Source organism: Ornithorhynchus anatinus, chromosome 1 (assembly GCF_004115215.2).
Source record: "Ornithorhynchus anatinus isolate Pmale09 chromosome 1, mOrnAna1.pri.v4, whole genome shotgun sequence".
In the NCBI taxonomy this organism is placed as follows: Eukaryota; Metazoa; Chordata; class Mammalia; order Monotremata; family Ornithorhynchidae; genus Ornithorhynchus; species Ornithorhynchus anatinus.
Genome location: NC_041728.1, coordinates 23,231,223 through 23,250,564, shown reverse-complemented (window position 1 = coordinate 23,250,564; position 19,342 = coordinate 23,231,223). Strand labels below are relative to the sequence as shown.

General features: G+C 48.6%; 1 protein-coding gene and 1 long non-coding RNA gene across 7 annotated transcripts in view; one reads left to right on the top strand and one right to left on the bottom strand.

The window, feature by feature from the left end:
* LOC103166216 overlaps positions 1-654 on the top strand; it is a 476,150-nt gene extending 475,496 nt beyond the window's left edge. For 2 of the 3 annotated variants that reach the window (XR_003756829.2, XR_003756826.1), the window contains exon 8: positions 99-654. This is a non-coding gene — a long non-coding RNA (uncharacterized LOC103166216). The remainder of the gene's footprint in view (positions 1-98) is intronic. The other variant, XR_003756827.1, reaches the window with a different exon arrangement.
* Positions 1-19,342, bottom strand: part of ARHGEF28 (Rho guanine nucleotide exchange factor 28) — a 277,359-nt gene that overhangs the window by 6,362 nt on the left and 251,655 nt on the right. For 3 of the 4 annotated variants that reach the window (XM_029057848.1, XM_029057856.2, XM_007658520.4), the window contains 5 exons: positions 17,778-17,878; positions 13,714-13,752; positions 13,280-13,327; positions 10,642-11,130; positions 7,455-7,755 (listed from right to left, as the gene is read on the bottom strand). In XM_029057848.1, coding sequence (XP_028913681.1) covers positions 7,455-7,755; positions 10,642-11,130; positions 13,280-13,327; positions 13,714-13,752; positions 17,778-17,878 — 978 coding nt within the window. Of the gene's footprint in view, positions 1-7,454; positions 7,756-10,641; positions 11,131-13,279; positions 13,328-13,713; positions 13,753-17,777; positions 17,879-19,342 lie in introns of those variants that run through there. The other variant, XM_029057863.2, reaches the window with a different exon arrangement.

Sequence of the window (19,342 nt, the reverse complement as noted above, 5' to 3'; positions counted from 1 at the left end):
ACAGAGTGATTTTACAAATTGAATGTCATAGAGTGCCCAAAATGGTGAAACTTCTCCAAGTGGGCTTTTCCTGAAAAATCAAATGTGATTTCTGCCAGTTTATGCATTTCCAGGGTTTGGGAGCTAAGAAGTAAACCAGCATCCATGGTGATAAGGAACATGACACAAGTCCCTCAAGCCACCTCAATTCCATCCAAGGGATGTGAGATATGTCCATCTGAACATTTTTGTGTTCCTAAAGGTATTTATGAATTATAATTTTGTACTTGCTGTCCAAATGGCCAGTGTGGAAAACAGAGCTTCATGTATCTAAAAGTTTTTCCCAAGCTTCTGCTTTACATTTTATTTGTTTACCTCGAGGAATGAACGTGTAGAATGGGAGGACACTGTTCATTGTTTCAGCAAGGATAACTAGCACTTTCAAATGATAAGAATTCAATTTTCAATTCTGATTTAGCTTTCATTTCTTGCACCCTCAAAGCCTGAATATAAAACGCTTAAAACACGATCCCTTAAGAAAACTAGCCAAAGGAATACTCAGTTATAAGTGCTATAAATGGTAAAGACATTTGGCTGTTTTAATTTGAAAGATAAGCAGCAATAGTGGGATTCATTGAGTGCCTATAGCATGCAATGCATTGTACTAAAGTACCACCGGAGTCCAGAAATGTTCCCTGCCTGAAACATTCTTGAGTAGGAAACGTGTCTGCTAATTCTGTTGTACTTTCCAAAGCATTTAAGTGCCGTGCTCTGCACATAGTACGTGCTCAATAAATGTCACTGATTGACTGAATACTTCTTTTACTGGAGTTAAACCCCCAAGAGAGCAACATAATCCTTTTTCAATCAATAGTACTTATTAAGCACCTACTATGTGCAGAGCACTGTACTGAGCACTCGGAAGAGTACAATATGACAGAATTAGGGATGTGTTCCTTTTTTTTAGAAAAAAAATGGTATTTGTTAAGCGCTTTCTATGTGCCAGGCACTGTACTCAATGCTGGAGTACATACAAGGTAATCAGGCTGGACACAGTCCGTGTCCCACAAGGGGCTCACAGTCTAAATCCCCATTTTACAGATGAGGTAACTGAGGCACAGAGAAGTTAAGCAACTTGCCTAAGGTCACACAGCCAACATATTGAGGAGCCTGGATTAGAACCTAGGTCTTTCTGATGCCCAGATCCAGGCCCTACCCACTAGGTCATGCAGTTTCTTGAGCCTCTGTGAGGCTCATTAGATTCTGAGCTGCATTATTCTGGCCATTTCTAAACATGACTATTCCAGAACCATCAACTAGAGGAAAGTTCCTTCACCCGATAGCATTTTTTACTTTATTATTACCCCCTGCTTGATTGATTTCTCCTGTCATCTGCTTCAGACAAATAGTGTTATTCCTGAGACAAAAGCACGCTTCCCCTCTGATTCATTCCTCCTCTGAATCTCACAAGCATTGGTTCATGCAGTCAAACGTGACCCCTTAGGGTCTGGAGGAGAAAAAACTAAAACTTGCCGGCTAGGGGAAGATTCAAAAGGATTATTGTCTAGCCCAGGGTCCAGCTTTGCTGTCTGCACCTGAGGAGAGAGGAAGAGCTGCAGGAATCACTGAAAAGATAACAAGTAGGTCTCAGGTGGAGAGGAGATTGTTTAGCACAGGGAAGACTTTTGAACATCTCAACTGCTGACAAGAGCATACTCACAAGATTTCCTCCGAGTCCACAAAACAAATGAGGGGAAATGAATTTCAGTTAAATAATGATAATAATAATGGCATTTGTTAAGCATTTACTATGTGCAAAGCACTATTCTAAGCGCTGGGGGGGATACAAGGGGATCAGGTTGTCCCACGTGGGGCTCACAGTCTCAATCCCCGTTTTACAGATGAGGTAACTGAGGCACAGAGAAGTTAAGTGACTTGCCCAAAGTCACAGAGCTGACAAGTGGCGGGGTTGGGATTAGAACCCATGACCTCTGACTGCCAAGCCCATGCTCTTTCCACTGAGCCACGCTGCTTCCCTAAAGGAAAAGTTTACCTCTGGACTAGAGATTCAGGACACCCAAGTTCTCAGCTCTGCCCCTGGCCTGCTGTTGTGCCACCTTGGGTGGGTCACTTTTAACCTCTTTGTGTCCCAGTTTCCACATGGGTAAGCCTTTGGGAGGCTCAAATGGGACACAGACAGTGTCCGCTCTCATTGTCTTCTAGTTACCCCAGCACTCAGACACTGTTCCCCTGCATATAAGGAGCAAGGTTTCGTGAATACCACTATTATTATTTCACCAGCTAGTCACGAGAGAAAGAGCTTGACGGCACAGGGAGGAAAATGTTAGAATAAGGAAGGTCATACCACCTCTAGCTCAACACTTTGACCATTTTGTCTAGTAACAGGAGACTCCCCTTTGGTCAGAAGGAAAGCTAGTAAGCACCTTAGCCCTGCTTGATTCCCCCAGAATCCCTTTCAGCACTGTTTTTCCAAGGATCCTCTTTCACAGGCACCCGAGGAGGAGCTGGTAGGCCAGCACACAGGCCCAGGAAGGTCCGGGGGGAGGCCCTGGGCTTTGCTCAAACTGCTGAACAGCAGTTGAGGAATGGGAGCCTGCAGAGTCAGAGCAGAGCAGGAGCCAGTCCCAGGACCACCCCAGGAGCCACCGAGGGCTCTGGGACCCCCAGAGCAGAACCGTGGGCCTGGGGGCGTTCAGATGAAGTGGCCACTGAGGAACGTGGTGCCTAGCCTTTTGTTACTTGTGGATTTATGAGGCTGTTTTATGGCATGGATCTTATTGCAGGATTACATTTTTGTGATTAATTGATAGCAAATCACCAAACAGCACGCCAAGATCACTAGAAGGAAACAGGTCATTAAATACATGGAAACCCTGCCAATGCCATGCTGGTAAATGCTTCTTCCAGAACATTATGCCTTCGCTTTTCAGGCCCCTTTCCAACCCACTGAGGAGTGAAGCCTCCTGGTTAGACCGGCCTCTTAGTGGTGCTCTCAGACCAGAAAAAGGCTCACTCAGACCAGCTCTCCAGCATGATGGGGTACAGCTCTGCTTCCCTGGAAAAGAAAGCTGCAGCAGGAGGTGTCTAAGATGGACGCTTCATCCAAGATCTTATCCTGTTTACGATCGAAAGCACAGGCAACGACAAAGATCAGTAGCCTTCCTTCCTTCCTTGTACATCTGCCGGAGCAGGGTTCTTCACCCCGTGCTTTGACTCGAACGTGACGGTCGAACCAGGGAAATGCCCTCTGACCAATGCGCGGGTGTCTAGCTACTGGGCACCGTAGGGAGGGAAGGAAGGGTTCTGCCGGTGGGCTTGCCATCATGACAGGTTCTGCCAGAATGCAAACCTTGGGTTCCAAGAGAATGAAGAAACTTGTCCCCAGAGAAATGTAAAAGAACAAGTATTGAGATTTCACATGCAGTCGGATAGGCCACTAGGATTAGGCACAGAAGCCTGGTCTTCTGGTCAAGAAACTCAAATTGATCTACATATTAAATGCATGTTTCCACTTCACAGATGGAAAACTAAGGCCCCTAAATACTGGGAACATGAGTAACAAGAAATCTGTTGAACAAAAAAACTCCCAACTCTAATCACGGACCATCCTCTCAGAACAGATCCACAGAGATGGCAGAAACATTTTCTACTTTGCTCATGTGAAACCTATGGATGGAATGCGTGGCCGTTCGAGAAGGCACGGAACTATACAATCTTCAGAGTGGGTGCCCTTCCCTCTCCTCCCCCACCTCACCCCCCCAGCCTTCTCCAGCCCAGAGAAAGTGAGCGGGCTGGACAGGTTCCCCCGGTGCTGTCTGGTCTCTGGGAGACTGAGCTGGGGTGCAGCCCCAGAGATAGACACAGAACACAAAACCAAGGGCTGTGGGGAGGGCGGAGCCGGGATGGGGAGATTAATACAGAGTTGCTGGAATGAACGTGCATTATTTCGCACAATATCTCCTTGCTGACAAGCAGGAGGCTGGGCTGGGCTGGGTACAGAGGTTCTCACTCCTTAGGAGCATGTGTTGAACCAAACAACCACTAATTGTTTTGCCCTAGGGAGTCAGAGCTGACTGCTAAAAATAGATTTACACTGCAACAGTCTTCTCTGTGTTTAAGAAAGTGTTACTTTGGCTACTAGCTGGTCTAACCTGTTTGATTATTAATTTAATTTTAATAACGAGTGGGGGGCAGGGGAGGCCCCCCTCAGGGAAATCCAACAATAACGGTAATTGAGCACCTAGTGTAGGCCAAGTACTGCACTAAATGCTTGGCAGAGTATACATTTGAGCTGGAAGACACCATCCGTGCCCTTAAGCCCCCTGCCTTAAGTGCAGTACCCTGGGCTATAAGTGCCTCCTGGGATTAGAGTTAGTAGTGATGAGAATGGCCGGGCCCCTGACTGCCCTGCCCAATCCTGGCCCAGGATGGGGCAGACGGGAACAGCCGTCATCAGAATGTGAGCACTTCGAGAACATTCACCTTGCTACTGCTGCCCTCCCACGTGCTTAGTAAGGGCCCAAGGACTCAGTAGGCCTTCTAATGTTGGCAGAGATATGATTGGCAGGGCTCAGGCCAAAGAAGATCAGACTGGGAGTTCAGGCCCACCTTCGGGAAGATGGGGCCGGTGAAGATCTCAGGGATCCCGGCCCAAACCAGGCTGGTGTACACCTGATGACCGTAAGGGAATCATCTCTCTCCCTCGGTTCAACTCGGAAAATGTCTCAGATTCCTCTGTTCCTATTGCATCAGGAGTGACCCCGTCTGTGGGTCTGCCCCAGATTGGAACTGGAAAGGGAGGGACCAAAGATGGGGGAGAGGAACAGCCCATCGCTTCCCTAATCTCGTCACCCCTCAGAAATTGACAGCTTCCTCAGGCGGCTCCCAGGCCTGGGGGAATCATGTGATTGGGAAACTGGCGGCTGACCTCCACTGGCTCATTCCACTCAGAAAGCCAAGGTCGAGCCTCTCCTCCCCGGAATCGAGCCAGCAGCAAAGTGGAGGTCAGTCATTTCTATGGGTTGGGAACAAAGGAGTTTGCGGACTCAAAGTTGTCAGCATCTTTGTTAGGAGCGGTTGCCTGAAAGCAAGCAAGTGTGCTGGTGGGGCGGCCCACCCAATTGAAAACGAAATGGGTAAGAGGCCTCTTGCTCAACACAAGCCCTCCTTGAGAAATGCTTGGTCCTAGAAAGCCCCTGGGGATACCCGGAGGAATAACAAACTTACTAACTACTTTTAGAACATTGCATTGTTCCTCACCTTTCACTCACCACCAACACCCAGAATAGTTTCTGAAAGGCAGCCAGTGTTTGAGCAAAAATGCCCTTCACTTGGGGCTTAATCTGGAAAAGCAAAACAATGCTCTTTGCTGATGGGGATTGATGGTAAAGGGTCTTATTTAAGGGTTCAAATTCACCAAATACATCATGTAAAGGTGTCTGCCACCAGGAGTATTTTTCTCTACCTCCCTTGTATTCAAAAGGGATAGCTAGGCTCTCTTGAACCTGGGAAAGGCAAGTTAAGGATCATCACTGAGTAGCAAAGCCCACAGCCTCTACATGACAGTCTCACCGCCTTTCTGATTCTCTCCGGCCAGAAGACTTGCCTCCTTCCAGACAAGTTTCTTGAACAAGTTTTAGCCTGGAAAACTACAGCAATTTCTCTTTTAATTATTTTCTTCCTCTTCCTGAGTGCCTTTCAAACACACCTTTTCTCCTCAGAGTTTAACAACTGCTGCCAGTTTCACCTGTGTTGGAAATTGCCCTGAGGTCTTTGTATAATGGATAAGAGAAGGAACTTTACAAACTGGTCAGCCATTCATTACAGAAATATGCAATCTTAAAAAGCCTTCCTAAAGTGGTTGTGCTCATTTCCTAAAAAATTATTTAAATGTTATATGGAAAATGGAGTTTTTATTTGGGCCTGCTAAATCCCTCTGCCCATTTCATTTCAAAAACAATAATTCAAAATGAAATCTGGAGATACAGAAGACTGTGGAGATGAATCAAAAAGAAATGAAAAAATACTACATGTTGGATGAAGTACTGTGATTTCTTAATAATAAGTATAACTGTGTTCCGAATTAGAACATAAGAGAAGCAGCGTGGCTTAGTGGGAAGAGCATGGGCTTGGGAGTCAGAGGTCACGGGTTCTAATCCCAGCTCCGCCACATGTCTGCTGTGTGGCTTTGGGCAAGTCACTTAACTTCTCTTTGACTCAGTTACCTCATCTGTAAAATGGGGATTAAGACTGTGAGCCCCATATGGGACAACCTGATAATCCTGTATCTACCACAGTGCTTAGAACAGTGCCTGGCACATAGTAAGCGCTTAACAAATACCAACGTTATTATCATTAGAACTCTGTGGAGGGAAAAGACACTGTTTCCACCACTAGAGAGCAGGAAGATCATACAGTCCTGGGAATGGTCAATGAACCTGAAACATGCTTCCACATTTCTCCTCTCCTCTTCCCTCTGCTTCTCTCTCCCCTCCCCTCCCCTCCCTTCCTCCACAAAAAACCAAAACCTTTGCAATTTAAAGCATAGATTTACCATGCTTTCAGAAATTTTCCAGAGCACCCTCTTATAATAACTAATAACAAAGAAATTACATAGAAAAATATTCCTTAAAAAAAAAAGAGTGACATTCACCTCAAACATGGTCCACCATATTAAACTGAAGCCAGTGAGTACAACCACATTCACAAACCCACAGTGCAATCTAATCAGGAAGTCAACCAATCATTACTACCCCAAAGAGGGACTGAGGTTCAGAAAATCCTCAGCTGCCCATCCCACAGGAATGGATATGGCTCAAGTAACATTATGAAATCAAAATTCATCCTGAGATTAGGCCAATAGGTCATTCGGTCTAGAGGGGACCAGAATTCAGCCACTCTTCCTGCCTTTGTTTCAACCATGTTTCTGGTTCCCCAAAACATCCGCGCACCAGGCCTCACTTCACCCCAAATTGAGACTCTGCATCCTTTTCTTTCTTACCACGATTGGTTAGGCTGGGACTTGAATCTTGAAGCCAAATGACAGCCCCTCGCCAGATGCCTTATGGCAGGCGATGAATTTCACAAAATGCTTATCGGAATACACCAGGGACCGCTGTGAAATATCAAGTCCTCCCTGCTGGTTTGAGCTGCTAAAGCATTTTGCTCTGGATGATTTACCTCAGATCCATGCGGCCTGCCATGTGCTCATGCTGACGCATGCCATCTGTTCCTGTCACAGACGGTCTCACTTCCCCCCAACCCCAATCCCACAAAACATGGTTCCTAACGGGCACAAATGTCACAAGTAAATTATCAAAACCACCGGGCTCAAAAGGGACCATGAGGAAGGACCCAGCTCAGCACTGTCCTGTTATCACCATCCATTCTGCTGCTGGCTTTCCAGCACGTCCCAAGGTAGCTACACAGAGAAACCACCGACGCTGATCATTTACCATTGTAACCAGCGTCCTTGCTGCTCCCGCGAAGAGGGGCGGGGGTCCGCTCACTGGGACCGGCGGAGCTCCAAAGTTGGCGGGGATCATCCACGGGATCAGCCGTGTCCTTCTGGAGAGTGGCTTGATCTGCTTCACTAGTCCTAGTCTCCCCTGAGGCGTTTGCCAAATGAGATCCTTCTCGGTAGACTCCAGGTGGATTTGATGTACAGAGGCTATTTGGTGACACAAGGACCATGGCTTCATTTATGAAGAGTGAGTTTTCATGACTTGAATCGTCCAATCGGTTCAGGCTTATTTCCTGCATGAGAAAATTCAAGCAAAATGTTACTGCCCAACCCAGTGGTCCCACTTAAGTTCAGAATAAATGCCCACCTTCCGATCCCCCAGTACTGGAAACAATTGCCAGAGAAATAAGCTCCTTGTTTATTTTTAATTATTTTAAATATTTTTACTGTTTATAGAAACTCCTTGTCATGTTTGTCCTGCAAACATGACGATCAACTCTACACTACTGTTCCCTCTCGAGTACCTACGACCAGGGGCTCAGCACACAGCGCCCAATGTACACCATGGATTTTGGATTGGTCGACTGAATGAGCTCACTCAATCCTCCCAATTTAAAGCCTGTGCAATAAGGAATGACAGGGTCAGAGGTGATCCACACAATCATTAAATCTCATGTTCATGAGACCTTTCTCTCTCCCTTTGCCCAACTCCAGGTATCTGAATTCACCCGGTTCAGTACATGGTAGACTCCTCCTCACAATTCTGAAAGCACAATTACCAGTGTGCTCCTTTGTCATCTGGATTCATATGGAGGGAAAACATTAATTCTCACCAAACACAAGAGGGGAAATTGGTTGCATTTGAGGATTCCATTTATTTCTGGGGAGCTTATAATGCATACTAACTGAAGTATAGATAGGAAATTCAGAATCAACAAGCACTTCCTTTGTTATAAATGAATGAAATTGGGTGGCTTTGGGAAGAGTCCCATGAAGAGAAGAGCTATCTATGCATGACAGAGAATGGAACTAGACCAATTGGAAGCTGTTCTATGGGCCTGGAAGGGCCAAAGGCTGGGACATGAAAAAAATCCCAAGGCTATTGCCAAACTCAGTGTATTTAGGAACTTTTCAATTGATGCACATTTGCTTCGGGCTGTCCAATCAGTGGACTGACTACAGCGCAGTCCTCCTAGTAGATGGGGGTCCCATTAAGTATTAGTAATTATTGTGATTATTTGTTAAGCACTTACTGTGTTTCAGGCACTGTACTAAGTGCTGGGGTGGATACAAGTAAATCGGGTTGGACACAGTCCCTGTCCCACATTGGCCACACAGTCTCAATCCTCATTTTACAGATGAGGTAACTGAGGCACAGAGAATTGACTTGCCCGAGGTCTCACAGCAGACAAATAGCAGAGCTGGGATTAGAACCCACATTCTCCTGAGTCCCAAGTGCGTGCTCTGGCCACTCTACCATGCTGCTTCTCATGTTAAGGAGAACGTGTCGAATTTTTCACCATGCCCAGCGTATGCTCATATGCCTATAGAACACCTCTCCTGATGCCATTTCTTTCCCTCTATAACCAGACAACCCCTCCCTATCAGAAGAATGTTCCCTAATTCTGCCACGAGGTCCCAGCCAGAGCTACTCTCATCATTGTCAATAATGGAATTTACAATGCGCTTTCTGCGCACAGAGCGCTGTACCAAGCGATTGAGAGGATACAATTCAACAGAGTTGGTAGACATGTTCCCTGCCCAATTACAATCTGTTTATATTTATTAATATAAATAACTTCTAATATATAATTTATCAATATGTACCTAAGTGCTGTGGATGGAATGAATATCAAATGACCAAAGGTCACAGATCCAAGAACACTGATGATGTAGAAAGGAGAGGGAGCCAGGGAAAGAGGGCTTAAATGGGGCACTACTAGTCAAAGCACGTGTTCTGGCAGAGCTGGGTGTGTCTGAATACGGGCCAAACCAATCAATCAGCTGTGCGGTCAGAGACTAGTTTAGCTCACTCCTATACTAAAAAAGTTGGAGCAAATTTGATTATCACAGGTGGCCTTGAGCCAATTCCATTGGGTTATCCAATCTGTGGATCTTTGGAACTAAATATGAGCCCAATTTGTTCAAACTCCTTTTTTTTTCTACTAACTAGTGTAATCTTGCAAAACATTTTGAGAGAAACAGAGGGATGATCCTGGAGACCCAAAGCCAGTGCTTAAATTCGATCAGGAGCTGGTGAAAATAACCAGGGATTGTTCACAGAAGGGCCCCCCCATCTCCTCCATATAAGGCCCTGGGTAAGTACCTCCTCCCGCTGTTTGTGAAACATTTTTGTCAGAGTGACTCCCCATTAGATTGCAAGCTCCTGGAGGGCAGGGAATGTGTGTTGCTTCTATCTTTCTCTGTGTCTGATGGGGATAGCTTACGCCAGCACTCGTGTGGCCTATAGTGAGTGCTGAACACAATATAAAAATAATAATTATTATTAACAATTGGCCTAGTAGAAATAAGTCGAGGGCTTGGGTTCTAATCCTGTCTCCGCCACTTACCTACTGTGTGACCATAGCTGTTCTCCCTCCGACTTAGACTATGAGCCCCATGTAGAACCTGAGTATCTTGTATAATAATAATTGCATTTGTTAAGCACTAACTATGTGCCAAGCACTACACTAGCACCGGGGGGTAATATCAGCAAATCAGGCTGGACAAAATCCCTTTCCCACATGGGGCTCGCCATCTTAATCCCCATTTTACAGATGAGGGAACTGAGGGGCAGGGGAAGTGAAATGACTTGCCCAAAGTCACATAGCAGACAAGTGGCGGAGCCGGGATTAGAACCCATGAGCTTCTGACTCATATCTATTCTAGCGCTTAGTACAGTTCTTGACACATAGTAAGTGCTTAACAATACCACAATTATTATTACCATAATATTCTCTGGTTAACCTCAGCTTCCTCATCTGTAAAATGGGGATACCTGCTCTCCCACTCTCAAGTTGGGAGCATTTTTTGGCAAGGGAATTGTATCCGACGTGATTGTCTTGGATCCACCCCAACACTCAGCATGGCACTCGGCCCACTTAAGCACATATAAGTCCCAGCGGACCCTAAAGACCCATTCACGGGACAACTGCACGGGCAGGAAGATGCATGCGTACCTCCCCGGGTCTCGGTGAGAATGCTGCGGGAAGGCTGCTTTGGCGGTTGTGTCTCCAGGGACTTTGCTGGATCTTCATCATTTCCCTCTCCCTCTCCACCTTCCTTTGGCCCTCCCTGAGCATCTCCACATTCTGCCGGTGCTCGCGGAGCTGGTGGTCCAGCTCCCCGCGGGTCCGGTGCAGGAGCTCCAGCTTGGCCTGGCACTGGCGCTCCCGCTCCTGCAGCCGGCTCTCCTGGGCCTCCTGCTCCCTCCGCTGCTGCTCGCACCGCCGCCGCCAGCGCTCCTGCTCCTGCTGGAACTGGCGCTGGAGCTTGTGGAGGCTGGCCGGCGGGTCGGCCGGCGGGTCGCCCGCCTTCCCCAGCCCGTCGCCTCCCTCCGCCTCGGGGAGCAGGGTGGCCCGCAGAGCACGGCCCTGGCAGAGGCTCTCGTGGTCCTGCAGAACCAGCCTGTGGATCTCCATGTGACTCTCCTGGATGGTGAGCACTGCCTACAGGCCAGACAGAGACAGATGCAGAGAGAGACAGACACACACCTGAGCATCCCGGCACCATTATAAGTGGGGATGTGGCGAAGGCTTGACACCCCCCTACCTAAAATGCCCAAGCGTGGAGTACAGCACTCAATCACTGATGGATTAAAAAAAAAAAAGGTGCTCGGTGATCTATTTCCCATCTACCCTTGGGGGCCTGGTGCTATCCTTCAGATGGATCTGTCTGCCGCTATTATTTTCTTTCTCTTTTTTATGGCATTTATTAAGCACTTACTATATGCCAGGCATTGTATTAAGTGCTAGGGTAGATACAAGAAAATCAGGTGGGACATGGTCCCTGCCCCACATGGGACTCAGAGTCTTAATCCCCATTTTTCAAATAAGCAATTGTAAACCCTGCCAGATTTATATCAAAAGCACTCCGACTTCAGGAAAAATCCACATTCTCCATCTAAGTGGGAGCAGCCAGGCTGGTTTATTTTGCTCCTTGAGTATGGGTTATTTCAATGATTATTTGCACATGATATTAAACTCTTACTCTGTCTTTGCCGAGTCTACTGAACTGCCTGGAACAAATTCAAAAATCAGATCCCTGTTACACTAGCCAATTTTTAAAAGAAGACTGCAAGCTCCTTTTGGGCAGGGACCATGTCTACCAACTATGTTGTACTGTACTTTCCCAAGCACTTAATACAGTGACGCTGCACATATTAAGCCCTCAATAAATAGCTTTGATTGACTGGAATCAATGCAGACATGGTCTATCGAAGTCTTCACTCCAGACAATTACACTCAGTCCCCTGGAGGAACCCACCGTTACCCACAATGGGACTCAACTGGGAACTGTGGCCACACTGACCACCAGGTAGTGGTCAAGAGACTTTCCCAGTGGTCTCCAGATGGTCCTGAAGACTTCTACACATTGAAACGCCTCGTCTCCTCTCGGAACGCCTGCTTGTTCTTTTCACCTCCCCTAGCCTAGTGTCCTTAGCTCCCCTCCCTTCAAATTTCCTTCCCCTCAGTGCTCGCAGAGGCTTGCTTTGAACACAGAATGTTTTCACATCCAAAATAAAGAGAACTTTATATTCTGGGATCAACTGGTGTTGGCTTAGTTCACCAAATAAAATTAGCCCATTTCAGATGTTCTCTGCCTCCGCATATCTGTTTGTTTGGTTTAGTGTGTCTGATGTCCTCTCCCTGCCTCGGCTGCATTTGCTAATTGCTCCCAAGTTTCGGGCCTGAAGAGGAGTGCTTTTGTTGAGCCCCATCTGTCAACTGGTGCGTGAGCGTATGAGTGATGGTGAAAGAATGTTTCACCCTAAGATCAGGCAAGTCTTCACGTTAAGGTTTACATTCCTATTCAGGACAGAGTTCCACCCCTCAAAATAGGGGGATGCTGTGCACAATGAAGTCAAGGACAAACAAAAATGATTTATCCCACTTCTCTATAGAATCTGGGAGGTCATCCCAGACAACCTTGCCCCTACCCCAGAGGTCGTGCTGAGGAAGAGCTGATTACGCGGTGACGACAGGCTTCAGGAGTGGCTCCACTGACCATCTCACAATCAGTCACTCAAATTTATTGAGCACTTACTGTGTGCAGAGCACTGTATGAAGTGCTTGGGAGAGTACAGTATAACAGAACTAACTGGTAGACATGTTCCCTGCCCACAACAACCTTGCAGGGGGGAGATAGACATTAATATAAATAAATTACAGACATGAACTTAAGAGCTGTGGGGCTAAGGGGGTCTGCTTGATGAGTCCTCCCCCTTCTGTCAACATCCCGGGAGGAAGGAGATGATCCCTCCCCACGGGGGTCCCCTCCATCAGTCCCATTGCCCTGATACCCCTCCCCCTTTTCGGGCCACTTGCAAGGGAGAGACAAGAGGAAAGAAGGCTAAATCAAGTCCTCTGAGAAACCAGAAACCATGCTAAACTGGCCGCAATGGGTGGTCAAGTAAGGAAGCAGCTCTCAAGGTTGGGAGGGGTCAATGGGCCTGAGTTATAGTAGGAGGTGACAAGGGACTCAGGATCCCTCCCTCGGTCTGAGCCCTGATTCCAAGGCCTGGGAATCATGCAACAGGAGGAAGCGATGCACCCAAAATGACAAGTCTGAGGACAAAATGGAGATGGGAGTCGTTACCTGGAGGCTGAACAAGAGGCGGGTTAGGTTGTGTATGGCTTGGATGATCTGAAAAACAAGAAAAAAAACCATCAAGCTGATTGAGAGCCAACAGCCTGCAGGGCCCGGGGGTCGGCAACCTTTCTGTGCGGCAGAGCCCAACAAAGCAGCAGGTTTTGAGCAGTTTGTGTACAGAGACCCAATCACGCAACTTAAGCCCTTGCTCGCTTTGCTCATTTCATGGTGAATGTATTGGTTTCACGGGCCCCATTTTCCATCCCCGCATGGGCCATATGGGAACCCCCACCCTGCCCGCCCCTCCCTTGCCCCACATGGCCCAAGAACCATAGGTAGTTCCCGGAAGAACCAAAGATGACTTTAAAGGCATAGGTGGTTGACCTCAGTTCTAGCCAATGACCGCTGATGGCAGTGAACTTGGGGAAGAGCCAGCTCACCTCTGCCTGAGTAGAGACTGGAATCCCAAGGTCTTCTACCTGAAAAACACAAACATTCAGTACAGATAAAGATGGACCAACGCTGCAAAGACTGGACTTTGCCTGTTGGATAGCCTGCCCAGGTCCTACTTCATCACATGCTAACATTCAGCATCTTTCCTTCCAAGAAGTATGAATGAATCCTCCCCTGAAAGGCAAAAGCTTTTCAGAAACAATAATAGCTTGGAAATTCCAGGAGTTTCTAAAGACCCATGGCAAACTTAAAAGCATTTCCTCCCCTAACACAATGCCAAAGTCAGTTTGGGCAAAGCAAATGTTAATCGGCAGAGACTGTGACTGCACTTACTGGTCCATCGTCTGCCCCCCGAGATTCTGGGCCTATTTGTAGCTCGGCATGCTTGGGATCTGGAGGGGGCAGGGATTGGAGGGATGGGGGGCAGGCTTACTAGGGGCCATGGCCCTGGCCCAGCCCATACGTGAGCCCTCTGGGGCTGAAAAGTCCCCAGGAGGACCCGAAAACTGGATGCCAGCCATCCCGGGGAACTCTGGGATGGGACCCCACAAAGATGGCGGGATGACTGGAAGGCCACCTGGGACTGAGGGTGGGGTCTCTCCCTCTGACTCATCCAGGCCCAGCCCAAGGCTGCAGCAGGGCATTCCAGCTGGGCCAGCAGGCCACGGGTCAGACGTGGGCGAGCGGGCCAGAGCCTGTCGCTGTTCTGTCTGTGCAAAGCCTGGGAGAGCAGCCAGGCCTGGCATATGCCCAGAATGGCTTTTGGCCTAAGTCCATATTCAGGTCCAGCTACCAGGGTCCAATCAACTTTTCACTGTTCCAGACTGACGACCCAGTTTGTTACTTTTCCATTCCCTTTAGCTTCACCTGGTTGTCTGCCAAACCACCCCCCGACCCTCCTCCTTTGGTCCAGAGGGTGAGTAGGAGAAGACAGGGGAGATGAAATTCAAATCAGAAGACGTTTCTGGCAAATATTATGGGGGGAGGATGGGAAGAAGGGGAGGCAGAACACTGCACCCCCAGCCTCATTTTCCCTAACCCGGCACAAGCCCAGGGCCGCAACACCCAGGGTCAACTTGGGTCCACCTACAAGTGGTGCTACCTGTTTTTCGGCCCTAGAGGGACGGAAGGAGCAGAGGGAGCCCGGCCCCCAACACATGCAGAAGTTTGGCGCAGGCCCCTTTGCCCCTACACTGCTACGGATTCTTGGACGGTGATCACTTGTCTGGTTTTGCCCTGGTCTGATAACCTATACACTCGTAAGCTCCTTGTGGGCATGGATCGCAACTGCCAACTCTATTGTACTGTCCTTTGCCGAGTGCTTAGTATAGTGCTCCGCACGCAGAGAGTGCTCAATAAATCCCACTGTTTGATTGGTCTGGCCCTGCCCGAAACTGATATGGCACGGGATGCCTTATTATCCAGTAATTTCACTTTCAGCAGCCAGACTCCCTCCACCTCGGCTCCCCATGCTGCCTCCCCATGGCTTGAAAGCGTCACCTGTGTTGACGGGGACCTGTGAGAGGAACGCAGTGGCTCGGGAGTAAAGACAGGGAGGAAGGTACAGGGCACCTAGTGCCATATCCGAGATCCTGCTCGACCTCACCGCCTCAAACTGCAGAAGCTGTGTAATGCACGGATGGGACAGTCCTTACTACCAGGGTGGCCAAGGGCCAACCGGTATTGGCGAGGGCCACCCGTCACCTCTCCGGGTCTGTGGTCCATGCAAGCGTCAGGCCGCTCCTAAGGGCTGCTGTGCCCGGCCACTATACGGTAGTGGGAAACAGGGGAGCAGGGGAGCTAGCCACGCACTGGACCAGGCTCGACCAGATGCCTGCCTGATCCAGCCCAGGAGAACAAGGATACGTCGGCCAGACTGGCCGCCGCAGTTCCAGCGAGAAGAGTGCAACTGGTGGCTTCTGGGAGGTTTGAGGATTGTCTGGGAATATCACGTACCCGTGTACTAGGCCTCACTTGGATAAACCCCCTTCTCCTCTCACTCTCTGAACGCCCAACCGTCGGGCTATAAGGGACTTGTTTCGATTATTCCTCGGTTGAGCAGAATTTCTTCCCCATCGTCTCCTTGGAGGTGAAATAATTTGGCTGTTTAGAAACCTAGAAACCAAAGTAGGGCAAGGGGAGTTGGCCATGCTACTTGCAGTTAATTGTTAGGGCTTTCCGAGGACCCACAGCCTCAAAGGCCCCAGCGGCCCGACCAAGTTCCGAGCGAGCGAGTGAGCTAGAGGAGAGATGCTCCTCCCCATTGTTGAGGTCGGAATGCCATCTAGTGGGCCGGCTGCAAAAGGAGGCCTGGGTTAGGAATTTGTATCCATACCTGTTTCAGAAACAAGGCTCATTTCCATCAGCTTACTAAAATAGTCCAAACCAAAAATATATTATTCCTGTCCAGCTCAAACTTGACAAGTGACCTCCTGAGTCTGAGATCTTCCACCCAGATCAACAGAAGGATCCCAGATAACGGTGTGGAAAGGATCCAAATTCCACATTCCGGTCCATCAAAGTAGATTGAAATTTTGACCAAATCAGTGAGGACTGAGCGTGAATGAGGTTAGGGGTGCGGGGGTGAAGCCTAGACATTAAAATGAAGCATTAGAATTTTTTCCTTTCTAAAGAAAACCAGCACTATCCTATTTTGGGGGGTCTAATCATTGCCAGTAGTGTGCGTGCCCACGTTTTTATGGTATTTAAGCGATACTCTGTGCCAAGCACTGCGATAGACAAGTTAATCAGGTTGGACATAGTCCATGTCCCACATGGGGCTCACAGTCCTAATCTCCATTTTATAGATGAGGTAACTGAGGCACAGAAAAGTGAAATGACTTGCCAGAGGTCACAAAGCAGACACATGGTGGATCTGGGATTAGATCCCAGATCCTCTGACTCCCAGACTTGTGCTCTATCCATCAGGCCACACTGCTTCTCGTGCTACCAACCTCTATGCACTTCTGGTACACAGGGGCAACATTCCTAACCAACCCTGCGTGAAGGCACACTTACAGTATATTAATAATATTTATTAAGCACTTACTATGTGCCAGGCACTGTACTAAGTGCTGGGGTGGATACTAGCAAATCAGGTTGGACACAGTCCCTGTCCCACATGGGGCTCACAGTCTCAACCCCTATTTTAGAGATGAGGTAACTGAGGCTCAGAGAGGTGAAGTTACTTGCCCAAGGTCATCCAGAAGACAAATGGCAGATCCAGGATTAAAACCCAGGTCTCTCTGACTCCCAGGCCCATGCTCTATCCACCAGACCATGCTGCTTCTCTGGGTATAGAATACACACACCTTGACCTGCGCCATTCCTTGACCGCACCAAACCACATGCGCACAACTCTTTCTTCTGACACCTCACCCTGCCCAATCCAGATGGGGAGTCGTGGCTGGAAGAACACTCCCCAGTTCTCTGTCAGCATTCCGTCCAAGAAACACATGGAAACATGAGCTGAGGAAGAACGGATTCCACTGGGCAGTTGGGTAATATCCGAAAAATTAGACAAAAAAGCCAAAACTAGACCATTTCAAAAGAAGGGAAAGTGCAGCTCTACGGGGAAAAGGCAAAATACAGTGTGTTTTAACACACCTTTCTTTCCTTGGACCATATGAATGAACAGAACCCACGATAAAACGGTACCCCCACCCGTGGCAGCCCCCAAATTTTTCCTTGGCCCTCAACAGTAGGAATGAAGGGGTTGAAGAAAGAAAACAAGATTCAGAGCCAATCTGTCTTTCTTAAACAATGGACAGAATCTAGGGAAGAAGTCCAGCTCTGAGGGCACTGGTCGCGGAGAGGACCTGCCCGGGCTAAAAATACAAGGAAAACAACCAGATCCACAGCAAATAGATGGCAGGGGGCTGTCTGAACTGACCTTCGCTCCAGGGTCATCTTTGTATGAGATAAATTCAAACAGAAGTCAAATTTAAAACCCCAGATCAATTTTTATCACACTTCAGGGGAGAATTGCTCCAGGAACTAATGGGGAAGTGAAACACGCGAAATCATTCGTCTTACTAACAAATTACAATACCTTATCCCCTGCATCAGAGCCTGCCACGTCGTTTACAAGACAACGGATATTGGGATCCATGTCACGAGATCCTCTTCCTTGGTGTATGTCTGGGACAAGTGCTGGGCGCCCGCCATCCAGGGATGGGACAGAAACACAAAAAACATATCAAACAGATGCAAATGCACTTACTGATTCTATCGGGATTGGTGACCCATGAGGCCCGAGAGCAGCGGGCAGCCAGAAGCTTCTGGCCACACCCTGTCTGAGGGCCAGTGATGTGTCCAGTAGCCAAAGTTAGGTTTCCGAGTCCCCCGCCGGGGCCCGCCCTCCGAGACTGCAGGACACCACCCTGGGGCTGTCCCGGTGGTAAGAGCGGCGCCAGGATGACTCCGGGGAGTCAGGGCTGGGGAAGGGGGCCCTCTCCAAGCTGAGTCGGCCCTAGTCTTGGTGGAGAACCACTGTGGAGAGGCATTGGTGTTCTCCAGTGGGCTTCATGCTGGAACCACTCTCTCCCTTCAGGAGCACTAAGGCCCAGGATAGAGCCCAATCGACCCTCAGACTGTGGTGCAGGGAGCCAGCCCGGAGCCACCCCCACCTCTGGGGAACCTCAAATCCCAACATCGGGGACGCGGAGACTGCCGGAGGCCTTGCTGCAGTGTGTGGAGCGATCGGCCAGAGGGCACTGGGGCAGAGGCTTCAGACATCGAGAGGCTCCTCTGAAAGTGGTGTGACATCTAGGTCATCCAAGTTTATTGAGCACCCCACCGCCCCCTGCCTCCGGTGGAGAAAAGTCACTACACAACAGAGAAGAGACACAGTCCCTGCTCTCAAGGAGCTCACAGGCTAGCAGAGAAACAACAGGCAAGCGGCGCACACAGGTTATCATTCTTTTGGGTTAGTATTCTTTCTTGCCGTGGGGGAGTGGCCGAATCAGTTGGTTTATTCACTTGTCTTTGATTTATCGGGGAAGGCGCAACAGAGGAGAAGGGAGCATGAGATCTTGGTAGAGGTGAGACGGAAGGTTGTTCCGAGTACCAAACCGAGAGCGCTGGCCCAGATGAAGGCTCGGAGTCAAGGCCTGCGAGATGATGCAGACGCAGGGGGCTGGGAGATGCAGACAGAGTGGGGGCTGGGAGAAGACTCTCTTGCCTGGGATGGAGAGGATGGGCAGAGGAGGAGCAGGAGATGAACAGGGAAACAGCGGCCAGGCAAGCAACCGACAGTGACGTGTTTAGTCTTGACACTTAATGGTCTCGAGACCGGGACCCTCCCCATTTCTCACACTTCGCACTGCTCAGTGTGTGAATGTTTTTACGTTCTTGATTGTGCTGCAAATTCCAACACAATATTTCCATTTAACCTAAAAAAAAAAAAAAATCAAAAACTGTAGTTTGGAAAACTTCATGGCTTGATCTTAAGGGATTTAAATGCAGCCCTTTAGTTTGCTAGCCCTGACCACCTGGGTGATTTTCCTCCACGTTGTGTGTTGGCCTCCTGAATTTCAAACAAAATCACATCCATAAGCAATCAGCTCTCTAATACCATTTAAGTTCATTTCCTTTAAACTTTATTGTGGGGTGTCT